At 42.5% G+C, this 18,203-nt stretch overlaps 1 protein-coding gene across 3 annotated transcripts in view; it reads right to left on the bottom strand.

Annotated features, from left to right (window-relative positions):
* The window catches only part of AGPAT5 (1-acylglycerol-3-phosphate O-acyltransferase 5), a 31,474-nt gene that overhangs the window by 5,390 nt on the left and 7,881 nt on the right, over positions 1–18,203 (bottom strand). For 2 of the 3 annotated variants that reach the window (XM_039340989.1, XM_039340991.1), the window contains 6 exons: positions 15,972–16,041; positions 8,591–8,706; positions 7,445–7,534; positions 6,165–6,255; positions 4,496–4,657; positions 1,526–1,649 (listed from right to left, as the gene is read on the bottom strand). In XM_039340989.1, the coding sequence (XP_039196923.1) occupies positions 1,526–1,649; positions 4,496–4,657; positions 6,165–6,255; positions 7,445–7,534; positions 8,591–8,706; positions 15,972–16,041 (653 nt within the window). The remainder of the gene's footprint in view (positions 1–1,525; positions 1,650–4,495; positions 4,658–6,164; positions 6,256–7,444; positions 7,535–8,590; positions 8,707–15,971; positions 16,042–18,203) is intronic. The other variant, XM_039340990.1, reaches the window with a different exon arrangement.

Here is an 18,203-nt window from a genome sequence, read left to right as displayed (position 1 = left end):
AAATTCTACCATGTTTCCCCAAAAATAAGACCCACCCCAAAAATAAGCCCTAGCCTGATTTTTTTTTGGAGTGGGCCTAATATAAGCCCTACCCCAAAAATAAACCTGGGAGGTGGGGTGGCCAGCACAAGAGACACTGAGCGCACACTTGCCAACGTGTCCGGTAGCAGCCACAGCCTGCCAGCCCCTTGGCGCAGCACAGGTAAGTACAAGTGTGGAGGCGGGGGGGGGGCAAGCAATCCAGATATGCTGCATGTCTGCCTAGCTCATGGGAGGCTCTCACAGCAGCACCAGCAGCAGGCAGAGGCATGGGGGAAGGCAGACGATCCCAGCGCACTACATGACTGCTTGCCGCGGCATGCTGCAGGGACACCAAGAGACAATGTGGGTACTGCATCAGGATCACCTGCCTCCCCCTGCCTCTGCGCTCAGACTTACTTGCGCTGCACCAAGAGGCTGGCAGGCTGCAGCTGCTGCCGGACACCATCAGCCCCTGCGCACTCACTGCCTCTTGTGCGCATGCCGGAGAGTGGGCCTCCCAGCCGGGCTGATCACCCAGATACCGTATTTCCCCGGAAATAAGCCCTAATGCATATTTTGGTGCCAAAAAAATAATATAAGATGAGGTCTTATTTTGGGGAAAACACGATACTACGGTGTAATTTGGCCAGGCTTATTTATAGGGCTATACAAAGCATTAAAAGAGGTGTTATACATGCTATAGACAACATATAGAAACGTACACCCTTACATATAAATAATATTGCCAGCTGTCTTAGTATCTCTGCGTAGATTCTGCTAGTAATTCCAATGGAAACATTCATGTCTTTTTGAAGCAGCTGCATAAGTCTCACAAAGGATACGGCTGTTTTACTCTTCAAAGAGAGCCCCTTTTTCATACTGATGTGCTTTGTGAAGGACCAATTCTGAATGCACCGCACAGCTCTCTTTTCCTTAAGTAGCTAAATATAAATAATTAAAGCTGCTAAATGGACTCAAATGAAAATGAGTAGAGTGTTAACTCAGCTATATGGGTGTATTTATTGCAACAAATTGACCCAGGTTTATTTGGGATAAGTCACAACTAGCTTAATATACACAGCAATTCAAGACAAGATCAGTTAACTTATAGCTTGAAGTGAAGGTTAACCTGCAATTGAATCAATATGGATGTAAATATCCTTTACTCTCAGGCAAAACAAATAAAAACCCTAGAGAAATTAGAATTAATATATCCACATCTATAAAATAATATTGTTTTACAAACATGGAGAAACTGATTCAAACTGGACCAGGGAGTTTTTTGGCCTGTAAGTAAATGATATTTACATCAATATTGATTCATAGTTACAACCACTAGTATAGTACCACAACGTTGATTTGAGTGATATTTCTCACTCTCATAGCCACTGATCTTCTTATTACCTTACTCTATTTCCCACACATAAATCCTCCCATGTGCAAAATAGCATAAAATTCATACTCAATTTTGTAAAATGTTAAGCTAGCAACATTTACCACTTACTTGTCCTTGACTTCAAAACGTTCGTGAAGCCATCTTCTCATAAACATTTGTTCTTCTGGAATGTCTTTTAACTCAATTCGTTCAATATGGATATGAATTCTTGGGCACTCCTTACAAAGAAAGTCTAAAATCCAGAAGAACATTATAAATACTTTTGTTATAATATGATTAATTTCTTTTTTTTTGTAAAATGAAAGGCTCACTTTATTTAATAATCTTTAAAAACTGATCCAAGTTTCAAGTCTGGACATTTAAACTTAAAATACTGTCACAACTCCAATATTGCAATTGTTCACAGGCTTAATTGAATGGAAATGATAATAAAGACTTTTATTTTAATTTAGTTTAGGTGGAGACAAAGAACAAAAACAATATGAAACCTATTTTTTCTTGAAATATACAAAAGAACATAATAATTTTTACAGCGCCTCTATCTATTAAATGAACTGGCCAGATAGATAAATAGATGACTCAGATGAATGCATCATGTTTTATTTTTTACCTGGATACACTGGTATGAAATGAAAGCATCCATGTTTTGTTTCAAATAAATCCCTAGATTCCATATTCAGAAAATGTATCTATTTTTAGAGCATTATTCTTAAGATTAAAGAAACCCTATAGAAAAATGATGATTTTCTTTTCTTTAAAAAGTTAAATACAAAGTTATGCTTGTTTACTTAGAAGTAAGTCTGTGCCAAAGTGTTATTTTCAAAAAACTGTAGACATGAATAAATGTTTATTCATTTTTAAAAATCCCAATATTTTTAAAAAGAATAAAACAGGATACAATGCTATTCTGAAAGTATATTGAAAAGTAAAGAAATAGCATTTTTGAGGGAAAATTGCAAGTATACACACATAGACATAACCAACTATTTCATTGCATATCTCATAAGATCAGAAATCCATTGCCCCTTTCCCCCCAATGCACTCAGAACAGGGATGGCTATTATTTGATGTCCTGCTCTGGGCATTTATTCAGTCACAACACAAGACTTCATTGTCCACAAATCTGTGGTTAAAGGACATGCAACTTGGATGGGTCCGCAGCAAATATGCAACTCTCCAGCTTTCTATTTCTATTCTACCTTCCCCACCCTAGCACTGTGATGTTCCCCTTCCATAACTTGGTGGCAAATCCCCAGTTATTAAGGATAAATATGGGTGTTTATGTAAGAGATATGAACACAGAAAAGTTCAACACAGTGAAATAGGAAATGAATGACCAACGTTGACAACTTAAGTATCAGCAAATTCAAATAGATAGGAATTAAACATTCTCAGGAGATCCTACACTGTATTACTCAAGACATGAAAAACAAAGGAAGAGCAGCATTTTCACAGTCAGAAACAATAAAGTAAGAACGATATTTGGCTACAATTCAATCACTGACCAATTACATCAATTAGATTTTGCAGACCACTCTTGAACCTGATCAATACATTATTTTGATTATTTCAACTTGTGCTCCAACCACTGATCTGGAAGTAGAGAATGTTCATGAGTTTAATGGTCACATTAAATTTGAATAGGATAGGACATTAAATCTAAATTGAAATTGATATAGCAGCTTGTGATCGAAGACTAGAATGCCAATGTTAGAAATATCGATGAGGAAAATGCATTTGGACTCTCTGGGCAGAGGAAAGCAGAATGGTTTGGGGAAGAAACATCAATAATTGTGTTGTGCTGATGATATTATACTCTGAGTGCTGAGATAGCCAGTGATCTGCAATAACAAAATCAAGCAGCCTGATGACAAAAAAGGAGTAAGATTACATATAAAGACCAAACTAATGACAATAGGCTTAGAACTGCAAAAGAAGACAGTGAAGTGGTGGATGGCTTTTGGATCTACTATCACTAATAAAAGAAGTAGCAATAAAGAAATATGCCACAGACTAGACTTGGTTGAATAGAAATGAAAGCTTGGAAAATACATTCAGATGTCAAAGATCAGAGGTGTGCAGATAATGGTTTTCTCTGTGATACTCTATGGAAGTGAAAGTTGGATTTTGAAGAAGCAGGATAGAAACAGCATTGAATGCTTTTCATATCTGATGGTAGAGAAGGCTCCTGAGAATACTATGAATAGCCCAGAAAACAAACAAATGGGTCACAGAACAAATCTCACTCAAGGCAAAAATGACCAGGTTCAAATTATCCCATTTGGGACACATTCTGTGAAGAATTAACTCTCTGCAGGAGGCTCTAATGCTGCGAAAGGTGGAAGGAAAGGGAAAAAGAAGATAAGTAGCAATAAGGTGGGTGGACTCAATTACAGCAACGATGGATGCATGGCGGAAAAACCTGGAGAATATCCATCGATGTGGTTGCTAAGTGTTGACACTGACCTGGTGGCACATAGTCAATCAATGAGTGTGCCTGGTCTGTGTGGATGAAATGTTCTATTTTCACTTTTATTTCTGCCCTTCCCCTCCTTAAATCCATCTGAAACACATTTGGCCTCACATGTGGTGATGCTTGTTATGATATAAGAGGTAAGGCCTCACTCTTGCCCTGTTAGGAGAAACAGATCACGGAAGTCACAAATTATGTCTTCCTGTGCACACTAAAAAGTAAAGTGCTGTTCTTAATGTAACTATATGTTAACAAAATATAAATGATATAACTATATAATTAAAATATAAAAACGTGCATAAGAAAAAAAGAACAAAGAGCTCCCCTCCCCAGTTTAAAATCCAGTGCAGCAACAAATCATGTTAAATGCTAGTTTACGGAAGCAAATGTATTTGCCGGCCAGTAGAAAGACAACCTAAAATGGAAATGAGCCCTTAATTGAAAACTTAGAAGTCAAATAAAAATCTGAGCCCAACCGTATATCATTTGGGACACAAAAAAAGTTCATCTTGAATGTTGTAAACATTCCATGAAGGATGTGGATTCTCCCAGCTTGAATCAGGCAAGAGAAGTTTTTTAAAAGTAATTCAACAGCACCTACTCACCAGTCATGGATGGTGCCACTTTCCTTTGTCCTTTATGATCCACAGTACCTTCGTAGGCTACTGTAACATCATAAACTGCATCTAAGTAGTTCTTAATTGAATTAACAGCAACATGAATGGCCTTCACCCGTGGAGTAAGCACATGTTTCAATACTGTGAGACCTAACCAAGAGGAAAGGCAGAGTGAAAAAGATTCAAGTTGCCCAGGAAAATGGTAACATCTCTAGATCCTGCAGTTGACATGTCTAAAACAAGCCATTGATTCTGATTTTCTCTAGACCCAAGCCAGTCTTTTTATTTTTCTTTCTTATCCCTAAGCAAAATGATCACATATCTACCCAGTATCATGGATCAATTCAGTAAATCATAAGGATAATTCTAAAATGCATTTAAGTTCATGGCATTTACAGCAGTCCGTTAAGCCTCCATATCTCTCTAAAATACACATTTAATTTGGTGAGAAGATACCTAGATGTTCTCTACTTACTGAAAAAAAAGAGCTGTTGTGGTAAAAATATTCTTCAATAACTAATCATCACAATTGTTTTCCTCATCATGGAACACAAAATATGCATCCAAAGAGTCCAATCTGAACATGATAAATAAGTGACATGTGAATGCAATTTAGTTATAAATCTACCACCTTCCAAAACTGCAAAGGAATATAAAATATTGTCAGGTGTTGCATCCATGGCACATAAAATTAATTTTGAATCAACTTTATCAACTCCAAGACTGGAAAAAAAATATTTTTCCAGTTTTCCTCAAAATGTGCTCTTCGAACCCTAACAAGTTTCCTATATATCCTCTTTTATAAACTTCTAGACATTTTATATTTAGTTATTTATTTTATTTGAAAAATTTATATTGCAGCCTACTTGCTAACAGTGACTCAAGGCAGCTTACAGGAAATACAGTGTTGTATACAATCTTAACCAGTAAACTGTAACTCAACTCAGAAATTCTTTCTTTCAGTCTATGCTTCCAGAACCATCTGCTCGTTATCTTTTGTTTCTGCTCCAGAGGGCTATTTTTAATATTCTACCTTGCTTTGACCATTCAGTGATGACACCAGTGTGGTGATTGGGTATTAGAACTGTCTCTCAAAATGGCAATGCAAGGCACTTGAAATTTTGGAAGGCTTGAAAAGAGATTGGCTGGGAGGTATAAGCAGAATAGGTTGGAGAGGATCTCTCAGTCTTAGCCCAAAGAAATTTGCCAATTGTTAAGAGTGATAGGTTTAGGAATACAGGTAGGTCTTGATGAGTGCAGTTAATGAATCCTATGAAATGGTCGCCTTATTCAAATTCACACTATTCAAAGTGATATTGCTACAGAAAATATGGTAACTGGTTTCAGCTTGACAGAAATAGGCAATGCCATTGATCAATGCTATTAGAATCAGGGCAACTGCACTACCCCTATCATAAGGTGGGGCTTTAAAAACATTTGGGAAGAGCAGTAGATCTGACTACCCTCCCAAATCCTGGCTCTAACAGCTTGTTGTATGCCACATGACGGTGGATTTCAAGTAAAGCATTTGTAATCTATTGGTTTCACTTTATCTTCACAACTGCTTTATAGTAGAAAAGTGGGAGAAAACTAGTTTAAATAAATGGAACTCTGTCATGCTTGTCTTTTCATCTCAAATCTACTTTATTTCTCTTACCTTCCTTATCAGCATATGACTGACTATCTGCAATGACTTTGGGCAGCTCTGGATTGTAACGTGTTCCTTCTGGAAAAATCACAAGGTACATCTGTGGAATTAAATATATATAAATGTGTGTTTGTGTGTGTGTGTGTGTCGGTGTGTACAAACAGTTTTATTAAGTTAAACAGTTCAGCCTTAAGACTGAGAATTGAATTACAAGCAAGTTGTAAGACCGAGCTTCAATGAGGTTGCTTCGGTCAAAAGTCTCATTTTTCTTCCAGCCCTGCACCATAACACAATTACTTTGTGCTTCTATCAGGTCCCACAAATGTAATTTGTGAAAGAATACAGAATTCACCCAGACTTGCTGCACAAAAGCAAAACTCAATTCATTTAACACTACCATCTCATAATGAATTATTTGGACAATAAAACTAAATTGAAACTACTATTCTTTTTGTTTCTTTAATGTCACTCTTATTCTCTTTGCTGTTTAATAAATACAATCATTTATTAAATTGTTATTTTTATTAATATAAACTTACATTAATAGGTTGGCACTACAACGTTGACTTACAACTGTTTGTTTAGTTACAACTACCTCAGGAAAAGTTGACTTACAGACCATCGTTGAAGTTGCAATCAGCATACCATCCTCATTGTCACATGATCACAATTTGGGTACCTGGCAATTGGCTCACATTTAGGACAGTTGCAGCATCTTGTGATTTGTGACAGTTGGGGAAGCTGGATTTGCTTAATTACCACGTGATTGGCGTAACGGCCATGCAATTCTCTTAATAGGAATAAAATTGTCATAAAATTGGGTCTGATCACGTGATGACTTGCTTAAAGACTGCAACATTTAGCAGCCAAAATTTTTATCTCAACTGTGATTGTGAGTCGAGGACTACCTATCCTGCTGCTTAGAGTTGTTTAAAGGAAATATATATATGAACCCTCAACAGAATTATCAAGATATTGAAAAACTGAGTTTCTTTAGCATAATTTTTCTATATAAACAGTTTTGCATCCTAATACCAGAACTTTTCCTGGAAGGTACAGGTGTTTATCCTTCCAGCAACCAAACGAAGAGAACTGCTTAAAGCAGCCGCCTTACTTTTTGGAAGGAAAGTCTAAAGCAGCATTCGATTCTGAAAAAAATGAATTGACTCTTGAAATTTACTTTCGTGTCAGATAATATCATACGCAAATACACACAACTCATACACATGGGGGGAGAGAAAAAAAGAGAGAACTTATATACTGTACAAAGTGGAAATAAAGAAGCTTACTGGAGTTTTTGCTTTCATCTGGATATGCAACTTGTTCCTCATTTTCTTTTCATTAAATCTGGCACTTCGTTTCACATACACTCCACCATGCTAGTAAATAAACAAATTGAATATGTTTGTAACTCTGAATGATTCATAAAACAGTATTTTTATACTCCAGAATAAATAAATAAAAATTTATGTACCAGCATTTTACCTGCTATACAGTAAGCAGCTTTCTATGCTCTTAAATTTACTTTTGCAATGATAAGAACATGCAGACTTTTATGTTTTTATTTTACAATATTATTGTATTAAACAAAATAGGAAACAGAAAAAATGTAGTTTTTAACCCAAAGACAGTTGATTCTATATGGTTGCTAGACAAAAGAATGTTTCTCTAAGTATGGGAATATGTGGTAAAATTATCAGTATGCCGAAGCTCCAAAGTATTAAGACTATTAAGCAGTGAAAAGTTCATAGAGGTCCAGAATCAACCTATTTCTTTTGCCTGAAAAGTGAGGCTCCATCCAAATTTTAAATAATTACCTAGACAATACAATGGAGGGTGGGGTATTGACAAGGAATTACCTGTGTCAGACACTGACATTAATGAAATAAATGTTAACATTGATTTCTTACATGGGAATTCTAATTGTGGTTCAGTGGCTACTTAGGCTGTAAATGATGCCAACTTGCCTGGCTATAATGAATGCCATGTGGTTTACTTCTAAATCAAAGTAAATCTAGTTAGGATTGAAATATTTAGCATTTTTCAGGGCATTAGCAACACAATGAAAGTATTGTAGCAACTTTAACCATTTATTATGGCAAAAATATTCACATTAATTGAGATCCTTTACTGGGGATGATATTTTACTGAAACTAATGGGATTTCCAAATATTTGCAGAATCAATTGTATAAAAAATAAGCAGCAACTGCTAGCTACTTTACACTACTACAAACTTTTCTGTGAGATGGGTGACTCTATGATAAATAAAGAGCTGCAATGTTTGTAATGTTTTTTTCTCAACTAGCTTGCTATTAATAAATATAATTGTTTTTGTTGTACGCCATGTACAATCACTTTTCTATGAGATGGGCAGCTATATAAATATGATAAATAAACAAACAAATAAAAATACAGAAACAGAATTAAGATTTACCTGAGAAAAATACCACCCGTACAAAGGAAGCCATTTTAATCCGTCTTTCAAAACATATCGAATATGTCCAAGAGCATTTTGCCTGATGGCCAACATATTTGCTATAATCCAATCAACTGCAAACCCAGAACACAAATGTTTATAAATATAATACATATTGGCATTCACAATGCCAATTCTCTTTCACAAAAAACAAATGCTGCTAAAGATCATGAATTGAGCTTTTCAGTTACAAAGTAAAATAAGCTCTTTTCAAAATTCTATTCCTTCTCTTTTTAGGCTTTGACCTTTCCATTCTCCATTTATTTCTTAATTTTCAACAGAAAAGTTTTAAATGAATATGATGCTATTCAATTCAATTCACTAAGGAACTGGAGGAAATTAGATATCTCATCTTGCAGGAGCACCAAAGGAAAGATATGAGCCTGAATTTGCCAAGAAGAATTTTAAAAGCTTCATTGTATGTAGAAAACTTGCCCTTTTAAATCAGGCTTATACCATATTGTACAAAAAATCAAGCCTCTACCATATCTTACAAATAGAGTAAATTAGTAGGTAACCCAAATATTCAATTATCGACATTTTAATCTGAATGTTAGTTCTGCATACAGATAGTCCTTGCTCAATGACTGTTTGAAATTACGAACGCCTCAGAAAAGGTGATCATGTGATTACAATCTGATTGCTTGGCAACTTGTTCGCCCTTATGACTGGTTGTCAAGCACCTCACGATCATGTGATCACCACTTGCAATCTTTCCTCTCAGCCTCCACAGAAAGTCAATGAGGAAGCTGGCAAGAAGGTTGCAAAGTGCTACCTCTTGGCACCCTCTCATCTCTGAGAGTTGAATGTGCTGTTTTATGCCTTCTTGGATCTGCAGAGAGCTCTGCAGAGGCAAGAAAGGAGAATGCCTGTCTTCATCTCTGCTTCAGCCTCAGCAGCTGAAATGGGGCGTTGACTTACCTGAACGCCTTTTCTCAGCACGGAGATGGATAATCCACGCAGTGGGTTGAGACTGTATTCCTGGCCAATCAGATCAGTCAGCCAAAGTTGCCACGCCCCGTCTTGGACCATGATCCTTTAGTCTTGACTCGAGCGCAGCCATTGACTGACAGTAAGACGTTTTGGCTCCACTAAATATACCCTATTATTCTAGTCTATAAGGGTGGGTGTGGATTATCCATCTCCGTGCTGAGAAAAGGTGTTCAGGTAAGTCAACGCCCCTTCTCCAGCACTGGAGATGGATAATCCACGCAGTGGGACATACCAAAGCCTGTTGTCCCTTGGGCTGGGGAATAGACTGGTCCCGTGTGCAACTTTGGTCTAGCACCTGCTGGAGAACCCTCCTACCGAAGGAGGCCTCTGCAGAGGAGTACCTGTCGATTTTGTAATGACGAATGAATGGAGAGGGCGAGGCCCAAGTGGCTGCCCTGCATACCTCTTCAATAGAAGCCTGCATGGCCCATGCTGCTGAGGTGGCAGCACTCCTTGTGGAATGGGCTGTGATATGCTTGGGGACTTGCAAGGACTCCGCCTGGTATGCCCCCGTGATGCATGCCCTAATCCACCTACCGATGGTAGAGGACGAGACCTTCCGGCCCCTAGTAGCAGGGTGGAAGGATATGAAAAGCGCTTCCGAGCGTCGGAATTCCGCTGTGCGTGAAATGTAATGTCTTAGTGCCCTGCGTACGTCCAAGGTGTGCCATTGTTGTTCCAGGGGATGAGCTGGGTTTGGACAGAAGTCTGGTAGGACTATTTCCTGTGATCTGTGAAAAAGGGAGTTGACCTTTGGAATGAATGAAGGGTCTATTCTTAGGACTACCTTGTCCCTGTGAAAATGGCACAGGTCCTTCCTCATTGAGAGAGAAGCTAACTCGGATATCCGCCGAGCTGACGTGATGGCTACCAAGAATGCTACCTTATGGGTCAGATAGCGAATGTCACATGTTTTGAGTGGTTCGAAGGGCGCTCTGGTAAGAGCTTGTAGTACTCGTGGTAGTTCCCACGATGGATACCTGTGCACGGTTGGCGGTCTGATGTTTGCAGCCCCCTTGAGGAAGGATCGTATTAAGGGATGCTTGCCCAAGGATTCACCGGGGCTGGCAGAAAGTATAGTTGAGAGGGCGGCGATTTGCCTGCGCAGTGTGTTTGGCGAGAGGTCCCTCTCTAGGCCATCTAGTAAAAATTCTAGGATCTTGGGAATTGTGATCCCTTCGAGTAACACTTCCTGTTTAGAGCACCATGATTGGAAGCTTCTCCACGTGGCCTCGTAGATACGGTTCGTGGAGGGGCGCCTTGATGCCTGTATGACCCTAATTACACCCTGTGAGCAAGCCCCCTTGGCTAAAATTGACCGTTCAAGAGCCAGACGGCTAGTTGTAGCCATTGTGGCTCTGGGTGGGAGATCTCCCCCTGCTTGAGGGAGATCCTCTCCGGAGGAATCCGCCATGGATTCGTGCGGGAGAGACTCCTCAAGTCTGCGAACCAAGGTCTCCTTGGCCAATAAGGGGCCACAAGGATTACCTCGGCCCTTTCCCGCAGAATCTTGCGTACTACCGCCGGAAGGAGAGGTAAGGGTGGAAACGCGTACAGGAGCCCCCTTGGCCATGGGCTCCGTAACGCGTCCGTCTGCTCTGCTCCCTTGGATGGGAATCGGGAGAAGAAGCGAGTTAGGTGGGCATTGGAAGGAGAGGCAAAAAGGTCCACCTGGGGAAGCCCGAAGCGGTGACAGACCTCCCTGAAGATCCTTGGGTGTAGTTGCCACTCCGAGTGATCTATTGTTGATCTGCTCAACAGATCTGCTTGGATGTTTGCCTCCCCCGATATGTGGTCGGCCTTTATGGAGGCCAGATTTTGTTCCGCCCAGGCCCCCAGTAGGAGGGCCTCGGCCGAGAGCGAGCGAGAGTGTGTGCCCCCCTGACGGTTTATGTGGGCCTTGGCTGTCACGTTGTCCGTCAGGACCAGTACGTGCCTGCCTTTTATGCTGCTGTGAAAATGCCTTAACGCTAGGTGAATAGCCCGCAGCTCGAGCCAGTTTATGTTGTGTCGGAGATCCACCGCTGACCAGCGGCCCTGTGTCCACTTGGTCCCCAAGTGGCCTCCCCAGCCGAATAAGCTCGCATCTGTTGTGACTACTACTCTGTCTGGTTCCCTGAAGGGGGACCCCCTGAGGAGAGCTGGAGATAGCCACCACCTGAGGGAGTGTCGTACTCTCAGAGGTATGCCTACCCTCTTCCGGGATGCACTGATTTGTTGTCTCTGAAACGGGAGCATGAACCATTGCAGTTCTCTTGAGTGCAGCCTTGCCCAAGGAACTATTGCTATGGTCGATATCATCTTCCCTAGCAGCTGGGAGAGGCAGACCAGCGTCACTGACTGACCGCGGCTTACCTGTTTTACGGCTTTCTTTATGCTGCTGAGGCGTTCCTGTGATAGGTACACCTTGCATTCCTTTGTGTCTATGACCGCTCCCAGGTGGAGTATTCTCGTAGTTGGGGTTAGATGGCTCTTTGGAAAGTTCACCGAGAAGCCGTGGTCCTGCAGCATTTTTATCACTAACTTTAGGTCCGCCCGAGACTGCTGGGCGGACGATGACTGGATTAGAATATCGTCCAGGTAGCACTGGACTCTGACTGGTACGTTTCTTAGTTGTGCTGCCAGAACCGCCAGAATCTTGGTGAACACCCTGGGCGCTGATGACAGGCCGAATGGAAGTGCCCTGTATTGAAAATGGTGCCCCCTGTAGGCAAACCGTAGAAAGCGGCGGTGAGCCAGAGAGATAGGGATGTGCAAGTATGCCTCCGTGAGGTCGATCGATGCCAGAAAATCCCCTTTCCTTACGCTTCCAAGGATGGAGCGTAGTGTCTGCATTTTGAATTTGCGGTATTTTATGTAGAAATTTAGCCTTTTCAAATCCAAAACGGCTCTCCAACCCCCCGAGGGTTTTGGGACCACGAAGAGGATAGAATAAAACCCCTGGTCTCTCTGGTTCATAGGCACCGGCTCTACGGCCCGTATGTTTAGAAGGTGCTGAACGGCCTCGTTCATGAGCCTTCTCTTTGTTGGGTTTGTGGGACAGGGGCACGGGCGGAAGCGGTTCGGGGGCTTTGAGAGAAATTCTAGAGATAGACCATGACGTATGGTGTTCCTGACCCATACGTCCGTGGTGGTCTCTTCCCACTGGGGAGCAAACCCTGCTAGTCTGCCCCCTATGGGAAGGTCTGGGCGGGAGTCATCTGGTACGGCGGAAGGGGCGGTTGTTCCCCCGAAAGGGCCGTCTTCCCTGTGTTTGCCTATGTCTTGTGTTCTGTCTGTCCCCCTGTCTTTCCCTATCCTGTCTAGCTTGGAAGGGTTGGGAATTTTGAAAGTAGTTGACCCTGGCTTCCGTACGAAAGGATTGTTTCCTTCCCCAGGAGCCGGGTCTCTTGTCCTGCCTTTTAAGCATGTGTTTAAGGACCTTGCGCTTGTCCTTGTTCTCTGTCAGGTATGGCGTTAGTGCCTCACCAAACAGCTTTGCCCCTTGGTACGGAGCCGAAGCCAATTTCCACTTGGATTTGGTATCCGCCTGCCAGTTCTTTAGCCAGAGGATGCGCCTGCTCGTGTTGTTTGCCGCCATTGCCTTGGCTGAAAACTTGGTCGCTAAAAGTGTTGCATCCGACGCATATTCCGTGGCCGCTACCATTTTGCTGAGTTCCTGATGAGTGCGTATATCTTCCATGGGAACCCGGCCCTGTAGCTCACGGAGCCAACGAAGTGTGGCTCTGGTGAAAAAGGATGCGGAGGTAGATGCCCTGGTAGCCCAAGCTATTGCCTGGTGCGTTCTCCTGTAGTTGGACTCACTCTTTCGGTCCTCGGCTTTAAGAGCCTCAGCAAAATCTCCTGATATGGCCGTGTCCGATATCAGGGGACCTATGGGTTCGTCCACCACCGGCACCTCCAATGTTCCCTCTAGCTCCCTTGCTACGTTAAATAGCTTCCTCTCCGCATTGCTAGGAAGCGGTAGGGAGGTTGGCGCTGCCCACTGTTTCCTTATTGTGTTTAGGAACATGGTCGGGCATGGTATGCGGTGTTGAGTGGTTACCTTTTCGGCGAACGTCGGCTCAGCCTCCGTGTCAACTGTGACAGGCTCCGCTGGTGTCCCATGCCCCAGATGGGCTGTGGCCGCAGCCTTGCGCAGAATAGTAACAAAAAGAGAAGGGTTAAACAGGCCGCTGAAGGACGGCCCGTGAGGTGAGGTGTCCTCCTCCTCCTCAGACATTTGAATCCCTTGTGACGTACCTGGCTGGTCCAGGTAAGCTTCCTCAGAGACCGACGAGTCTGAGACGGAGGAGAGGTCCTGATGGTCCTCCGTTTCCTCCCGATGCCTCGTTCTAAGTCCTAGAGACTTGGCTTTTGAAGTTTGAGCCCTGGCCTCAAATGCACGGTCCACTGCCTGTGCTATTAGGGTAGCTAGCAGATCCCCCGTCAATGCAGGAGGAGTGACCATTGCCTGCGACCCTGCAGGTGCTGTGGTTAGCATGGTCCTCGGGGTTTCCTGTAACCTCCGTGGGGAGGGGGATCGGGAGAGCGATGAGAATTCGCCTATCCCACCCTCTGTTTGGGACTGTGATGAGCTCCCTAATGACCAAATGGCCCGTGGGGATGAAGGGAGACCCAGCGGTAGATCAGGACCTATTCCCCCATTCTGCCTATTTTCAATTCTGGCCCTTTTCTGGGCTCTGTCGAACTCTTTTTCTAGGGCTTGGTGTCTTCTGATTGCCTGTTTGTCAGCCTTCTTTGATGACTTCCTTGCAGCCTTTCTAGGGGCTGCAGAGGATTCCGAATCCTCTGAAGCAGGTGCTCCAGAGGATGAAGGCGGGGCTCCAGTGGAGGGAATGATTGCTTCCTCCATTCTCCACTAACGCTGGGCCGCGATAGGGGGGACCCAGGTAGTAGGAGAGCTCCAACTTTGAGTAAGGACAGGCGCACTACTGGGGGCGTCTGGAACTCAGGAGCAGACTCTGCCAAATTGTCAGAGTTAGTCACTGTGCACGGATAAGAACAGGCACGCTAATGGGAATGCCTGGAACCCGGCTTGACTATGGTGGGTAAGGACAGGCACGCGACTGGGGATGCCTGGGACCCACCACTAAATCCAGAGGCGTACGGGCCACTAATGGGGGACCCGAAGTCTGGAAGGAGCCAAAGGCAACTAAACACAGTTAGTAATGAAAGGTTCTTATTTACTTTAGGTAGAAGACAGCAAGTCCTGGAACCAGTAGCTATGTGTCTGATTTGAATGTCTCTGAATGAATAATAGATGCTTTAGTACCCCAGTACTGCTTGCCTATTAATTCACTCCAGCGGCTGAACCTAGCTTTCTTAAGGAACTTTAACTCCCCTGTTTGGACAAAAAATATGGCCGCCGCTGCCAGGAAACTACTGCGCATGTGTTAACAAGGCTGCCTATGCCACGTGCGGTTGTAACAAAGAGCTGCGCGTGCTTCCAGCTGTGCAGACAATGGCGCCTCGTTTAAAAAATCCTGAGCAGCCTGGAGTGAAAAGACTGCTCCTTCGCACGCCAGCTGTTTCCCTTAATCAATCTCCCTCCCAGCATGCGTCCCCTTTGTCCTCCGCTTCCCTCGCTAACTGCTTGCCTTTCTGTCTTTTTTTTTTGTTTGTTTGTTTGTTTTAAACGCAAGGGGTTGCCCGAGCCTCCCCGTTTGTTTAAGGCGGCTGCCGGCTGCTGGAAGGTGGCTGGGATTGGTTAGGGAGGGGAGTTAGGGATTTCCCCCTTTTAAGTGGGGGTGGTTTCCCCGTAGGAATCTGACTTCCTGAGTTTTACAATTTAGCAAGGAAATTTTTGAGTGGTCAATTAAATTGAATTAAATTATCTCTAATTAACTTTTAAACTAAGCAATTTCAGCTACTAGAAAAAATCCCCCCTAATGGAAAGGAACTATACCTGCCCAGGAGCCAAAAGTTGTAGATGTCTCTGCATGGCCAGATCAGTCAAGACTGAAGGATCATGGTCCAAGACGGGGCGTGGCAACTTTGGCTGACTGATCTGATTGGCCAGGAATACAGTCTCAACCCACTGCGTGGATTATCCATCTCCAGTGCTGGAGAACCATGAATATATGAAGCGAAAATCCTTCCACAAGCATGGCGAGGGACTGCATTCACTTAACAATCCGTAAAATTGTTTAATGATTGCAATAGAGAATGATGGAATTGCGGTTGTCAGTGAAGCAGTGAAGACACATGGGCATCTCATCTCAATGAGTAAAACTCAAGTCCCAATTATAGTTTTTAAGGCAGGACTACTGCAGTTCCATATCATTCATTCATAATTGTTAACATTACATAAAATTCCTTATAAAGAAACCAGCAATATACAAACCTGTGCTTTGATGATTTGATATATATACCACATTCTCTTTACTTTTGGGCAAATCACCATACAGAATTATCTAGGGAGGGAGAAAAAGTACTTAGTTAGCCTAATTATATAAAAATAAATTTAAAATCAAATGTCAAATTTTGTTTTTTTCTTTTAAAGAAGAATAATGTTAATTATTGTTAAGATTCCCTTTTCCATCTCAGTGCATCATTGATCCACTGCTTAAATTATGTGGCATTTTACTCCACGTTTAAACACAAGAGTCTGAAACTAAAAAAGCAAAGGCGCTGACAGGCTTATTCTATGCTTCGACATAGTTTTAAATGAAAACATTTTAAAAATCATGTCTTCTTTTGCAAAAGTTATGAGGTGTATGCTTTTATAGTTAAGCCACCTTGTACTGCTATTACATTTATTAACAATTCTTAAAGATAGGCTCTTACTGTTACCATATAACTTGGATATTCAAATTGTCGCCAATGTATAATAAGAACGATTGAAAATGCTAACTCATGCAAAATAAACTGGAATGCCTGATCAGTTCCTCTGTAAATGGATTAATTAGAGAAGCTTAATCTTGTTGCTCTTTAGCACTCTAACCATCCCAAACAAATTTCTAGTTTCTTTCTCATTACAAACATTTAAAGGGATAATAAAGGTAACCCAAGAGTAAATGTGATACAATTCTTATTATAGTCTCCCTCATGCTGAAACTAAAGGATAGATGTTTGCATGTTGATAAAGAAAACCAGTACTATCAAAGTAATCCAAATTATCTTTCCCCAAAAGTCAGTTGGTGTACAGTAGTGCTTGAGGCACCAAGCTAGAAACTGGAACTCTGTGCAGTTCAGTGTCCCAATTTCTAGCTTTCCCGCCTTAGGTGCAAAGCTAGCTGAGCGACTTTGGACCAGTCCCTCTTTCTCAGGCCTAGGAACGATGCAATGACAATGCAAAACCTTGCCAAGAAAAGTGCAGGGAAACTCCAGGAGTGAATACTGACTTCAAAGCACATTTTTCTCTCTCTCATACACACACATTTACTCATGCTGTTAGAAATTTTCATACTTTGGCTACAAATAGAAAGATAGTGTTGAATGCCAATGGGGGAAAGGGGAAATACTACAGGAAAGGGACAAGTCCAAAATGACACAGGATAACAGGATGCAGAAACACTTGATCTTTAGATCATTCAAGCTTACTCTGTGAAGGGACCACATAACATCTGCCTGAGGGTCTTACTAAAAGGCACACCTGCCTATTGGCAATAGTCCTGAAGTGAGCAGCTGATTCTAAATATTTCTGCCTAAACAAATTTATAGTGTTACAAATGTTGCTGGTTTTAGTAATGCCCTACAATCTACTTACAACTCAGCTTCAAAGTTATAGCTGCTGCATCCCTCCCCTCACATACAATTGCTCATTCTTATGACCAACTGCAGGGATGCTACAATGCTCCTCAACCTATTTACCCCCCTCCACCCCCAAAGGCTTTTGGCCTGCTCCCAACCCAACCACCTCAGTCACCCAAGGTAGCCTAAATCCAGGTAACAGAAGCTACCAACCTGCAAGGGGCTATTACAGCTTAAAGGTCTCAGCCTGCATCCCACTCCAACACCCAAAGGACTTGGAAGACTCTGCCTGCTCCTCAGTCAGCTTCAGGGCCCAGCAACATTCAAGTTAAATTTCTGTTTTTTTGCAGGGGGGCCCAGTCAATGCATTGCCAGGATCAGCTTTTCTACAGAGGTTGCTCATGGCAACCAGGTGCTAGGACGCTCCATTCTTTAAAAAGGCTCCCCAAACAAATGGAGCCTCTCCAAACAAGTGGAGCTCCCCATGCACCAGTAACTTTGGCTGCCAGACTTTAGGCTCCCTTCGGTATATGAGTGGGAAGCTGGCCAAGGCTTACATCCTGTAACAGTCCCCTGGGAGTAGGCCAAAGGCATGTGGGGACCCCGAGAGGGGAAAAGTATGTCCAAATGCCTGCAGGGATCCTTAGGGGGAAGGAGCAGAGCATGGGGTATCTCAGAGGGTGGGGGAGGCCCAGAGCATGCCAGGACTTCCTTATGCCTGAGGTACCCCACAATTTAATGGCTGCATCAGGGAGAACCAGAAATTAGGACTGTAAGTGAGCTGGTCTGGCTTAACAGCTGTGACCACTTGTGACTGTAATGGGCAGGCTCCATTATGGTTGTAAGTCGAGGGCTTCCTGTAAAATTTTAATATCCTAGTTCA

Source organism: Crotalus tigris, unplaced genomic scaffold, assembly GCF_016545835.1.
Source record: "Crotalus tigris isolate CLP2741 ecotype Arizona unplaced genomic scaffold, ASM1654583v1 scf7180000017764.6130737, whole genome shotgun sequence".
NCBI classification, from domain to species: Eukaryota; Metazoa; Chordata; class Lepidosauria; order Squamata; family Viperidae; genus Crotalus; species Crotalus tigris.
Note: the sequence above shows the minus strand (reverse complement) of the source record. Positions and strands in the feature narration are given on the sequence as shown.